This window comes from Protobothrops mucrosquamatus, unplaced genomic scaffold, assembly GCF_001527695.2.
Source record: "Protobothrops mucrosquamatus isolate PMUCROS unplaced genomic scaffold, P.Mucros_1.0 scaffold2246, whole genome shotgun sequence".
Lineage (NCBI taxonomy): Eukaryota > Metazoa > Chordata > Lepidosauria > Squamata > Viperidae > Protobothrops > Protobothrops mucrosquamatus.
Genome location: NW_015388335.1, coordinates 6000 through 9333, shown reverse-complemented (window position 1 = coordinate 9333; position 3334 = coordinate 6000). Strand labels below are relative to the sequence as shown.

The 3334-nt window shown below is 46.2% G+C and overlaps 1 protein-coding gene across 1 annotated transcript in view; it reads right to left on the bottom strand.

Moving 5' to 3' along the window:
• Positions 1-3334, bottom strand: part of LOC107295168 (alpha-2-macroglobulin) — a gene marked incomplete at its 5' end in the record, with an annotated part of 46703 nt that overhangs the window by 38864 nt on the left and 4505 nt on the right. The window contains 2 exons of the mRNA XM_015824469.1: positions 349-450; positions 2342-2515. Of these exons, the coding sequence (XP_015679955.1) occupies positions 349-450; positions 2342-2515 (276 nt within the window). The remainder of the gene's footprint in view (positions 1-348; positions 451-2341; positions 2516-3334) is intronic.

Sequence of the window (3334 nt, the reverse complement as noted above, 5' to 3'; positions counted from 1 at the left end):
ATAGATAGATAGATAGATAGATAGATAGATAGATAGATAGATAGATAGATAGATAGATAGATAGATAGATAGATAGATAGATAGATAGATAGATAATAGATAGATAGATAGATAGATAGATAGATAGATAGATAGATAGATGATAGATAGATAGATAGATAGATAGATAGATAGATAATAGATAGATAGATGATAGATAGATAGATAGATAGATAGATAGATAGATAGATAGATAGATAGATAGATAGATAGATAGATAGATAGATAGATAGATAGATAGATAGACAGACAGACAGACAGACAGACAGACAGACAGACAGACAGACAGACAGAGGAGCTCCCTCCCACCCTATCAGTCCACTTAAGATTCTTACAGTGCACATCTGATCTGGTGATGCAAATATTAGGCTTGTGTATCTGGGCGCTAGTAAACGTTTTCAAACCAAAGTCCTGTAAAATGAGCAGAAATTCATTATGGAATATTACAGAAAGGACGGAAAAGAACCCCCCACACACACACTCTCTCTCTCTCCCTCCTCCCCCTCCCCGCCCCTTCGATCCATCCATCTGTCCATCTATTATCCATCTATTATCCACCCAGAGTGCTGTGTTAAACTAGTTAAAAAATAAAGATGGATGTGACAATGCACCCTTTCCATTTGGGGGTGGGGGGTGGGGTTGTGTCAAAAACACAACAAAACACCCTTTTTATGACCTTCTAATCCCTTAATTCAGGGTAGAGTCGGGGTGAGTGGATGGAGTTGAGCATTTACGGGCCCTTCCTGACACCACACAGATATTTTTTTTGCAGCAGATATTTTTTTTTCTCTTTGCACTCTAGGAGAGAAACATCTGCCTACTATCTAGGATTGAACTCTCAACCTTCTGAGTGGGAGGAGAATATTTTCACCACCAGGCCACCAATGTGTAAAACTACAATGTGTTATGAAAATTATGATACCAAGACTGGGATTAAGCCCACCTAAACTAGGGGTAGGCATCCTTGGCTCTTTTATGACACGTGGACTTCAACTCCCAGAATTCCTGAGCCAGCCATCCTGAGGGGAAAGGGAGAGGTTTCCAAGCTGAGCCATGTTGGCTGGCTCAGGAATTCTGAGAGCTGAAGTCCACGGCTCATAAAAGAGCCAAGGTTGCCTACCCCTGATCTAAGGGCTAGTCTAAGTGCTATTTATATAGCCTAGGGGTAGGCATCCTTGGCTCTTTTATGACTCGTGGACTTCAACTCCCAGAATTCCTGAGCCAGCCATGCTGAGGGGAAAGGGAGAGGTTTCCAAGCTGAGCCATGTTGGCTGGCTCAGGAATTCTGGGAGTTGAAGTCCACGAGTCATAAAAGAGCCAAGGTTGCCTACCCCTGATCTAAGGGCTATTCTAAATGCTATTTATATAGCCTAGGGGTAGGCAACCTTGGCTCTTTTATGACTCGTGGACTTCAACTCTCAGAATTCCTGAGCCAGCCATGCTGAGGGGAAAGGGAGAAGTTTCCAAGCTGAGCCATGTTGGCTCAGGAACTCTGGGAGTTGAAGTCCACGAGTCATAAAAGAGCCAAGGTGGCCTACCCCGGGTATAGGGTCTCTCCCGCTTGAACAGGGGGTTGGACTAGAAGACCTCCAAGGTCCTTTCCAACTCTATTATTCTATATCTATGTCCATGCCAAATGGCATGCCACATCAGAGACCAGGTATGGAATCACCTCAGAATATTTAACCGGTGTATTTTTCTAAAATAAAAATAAAAAAAATCCTCTATTTTCACTCATTTTTATCTTTGTTTATTAAGTACATTTTTTTTCTAAAAAAAAATTCCTTGCTCTTGGGATGGGATGGTTCTGTCTAAAACAGCGGTTCTCAACCTGTGGGTCGCGACCCCATTTGGGGTCGATCGACCATTTCACGGGGGTTGCCAAGCAAGGCTGTCCGCCATTTTTTTTCCCTTTTCTGGCGGGTGCCTTACCTCCCTTGGGCTGGGCCAGCTGGTGGTCGGCCTGCTCCGTCTCTGCCGCTTGCAAGCTACGCCTCGGCCGGCGCAGGGGGCGGAACCGCGCATGTGCGGCGCTCCCGGGCAGGGAAAGTCCTCGACTTACGACCGGTTGGGTAGTCCTCGACTTACGACCGGTTTAGTCCTCGACTTACGACCGGTTTAGTCCTCGACTTACAACCGGTTTAGTCCTCGACTTACAACCGGTTGGGGGTCGCGGCATTAAAAAGGTTGAGAACCACTGGTCTAAAATGACTTCCTTTCCCTTTCTAACCAGTCTTAGAGTGAAATTCCAATTTCTGCCAAGAGTTTGGGGACTTGGGGGGTGGTGGTGGTGGTGGCTTACCTTGAGGATTGTATAGGCGTCTCCTTCACCATAAGAATAGGTGTCGGTGATGTAGCGAATTCCATCCACAACGACCTTTTGGGGAGGCGTGCAAGGGTTTGTGTCCGGGTCTTCCAAGTTCTCATTTTTGTAGTAGTAGCCCCTGAGGTTTTTTACAGGCAGCAGATCATAAATCTGAAAATGACGAAATTCTGGTTCAGTACAGGTCGCTTTCAACTTACGGCCAACATTTCTGTCGCTAAACAAGACAGTCCTTCGGTGAACTTGCCCCGTTTCGTGATTTGTCTTGCCACGGTTGGTCGTTAAACGAGTCACTGCAGTTGTTCAGTCAGTGACACGGTTGTGAAGGGGATCTGCTTTCCGCATTAACTTTGCTAGTCCGGAAGGTCAATTCTGGGGAATTCTGGGAGTTGAAGTCCACATGTCTTATGACTAAGGAGGTGGAGAAGCACCGGTGGGAAAACTAAAGGGAACCGACTGAAGGGAACCAACGTCATTGGTTCCCACAAATCCCTAGAAGGGACCAGTGTCAGTCATCAAGGACTGGGCCTCGGTGCCAGTTTTGGATTTTGCAACATGAAATGCTTCTTCCCCTAGTCTAGGGGTAGGCCACCTTGGCTCTTTTATGACTCGTGGACTTCAACTCCCAGAATTCCTGAGCCAGCCATGTTGAGGGGAAAGGGAGAGGTTTCCAAGCTGAGTCAGGCTGGCTCAGGAATTCTGGGAGTTGAAGTCCACGAGTCATAAAAGGGCCAAGGTTGCCTATCCCTGCCCTAGTTACTTGTGCACACAAAAGAATTGCCAAAGTGCCAAAGTTACAACCAAACCTGCAATCCCAGAAGTCATCTTCCTTCCTTCCTTCCTTCCTTCCTTCCTTCCTTCCTTCCTTCCTTCCTTCCTTCCTTCCTTCCTACCTACCTACCTACCTTTCTTTCTTCCTTTCTTCCTTCCTTCCTTCCTTCCTTCCTCCCTCCCTTCCTTCCTTCCTTCCTT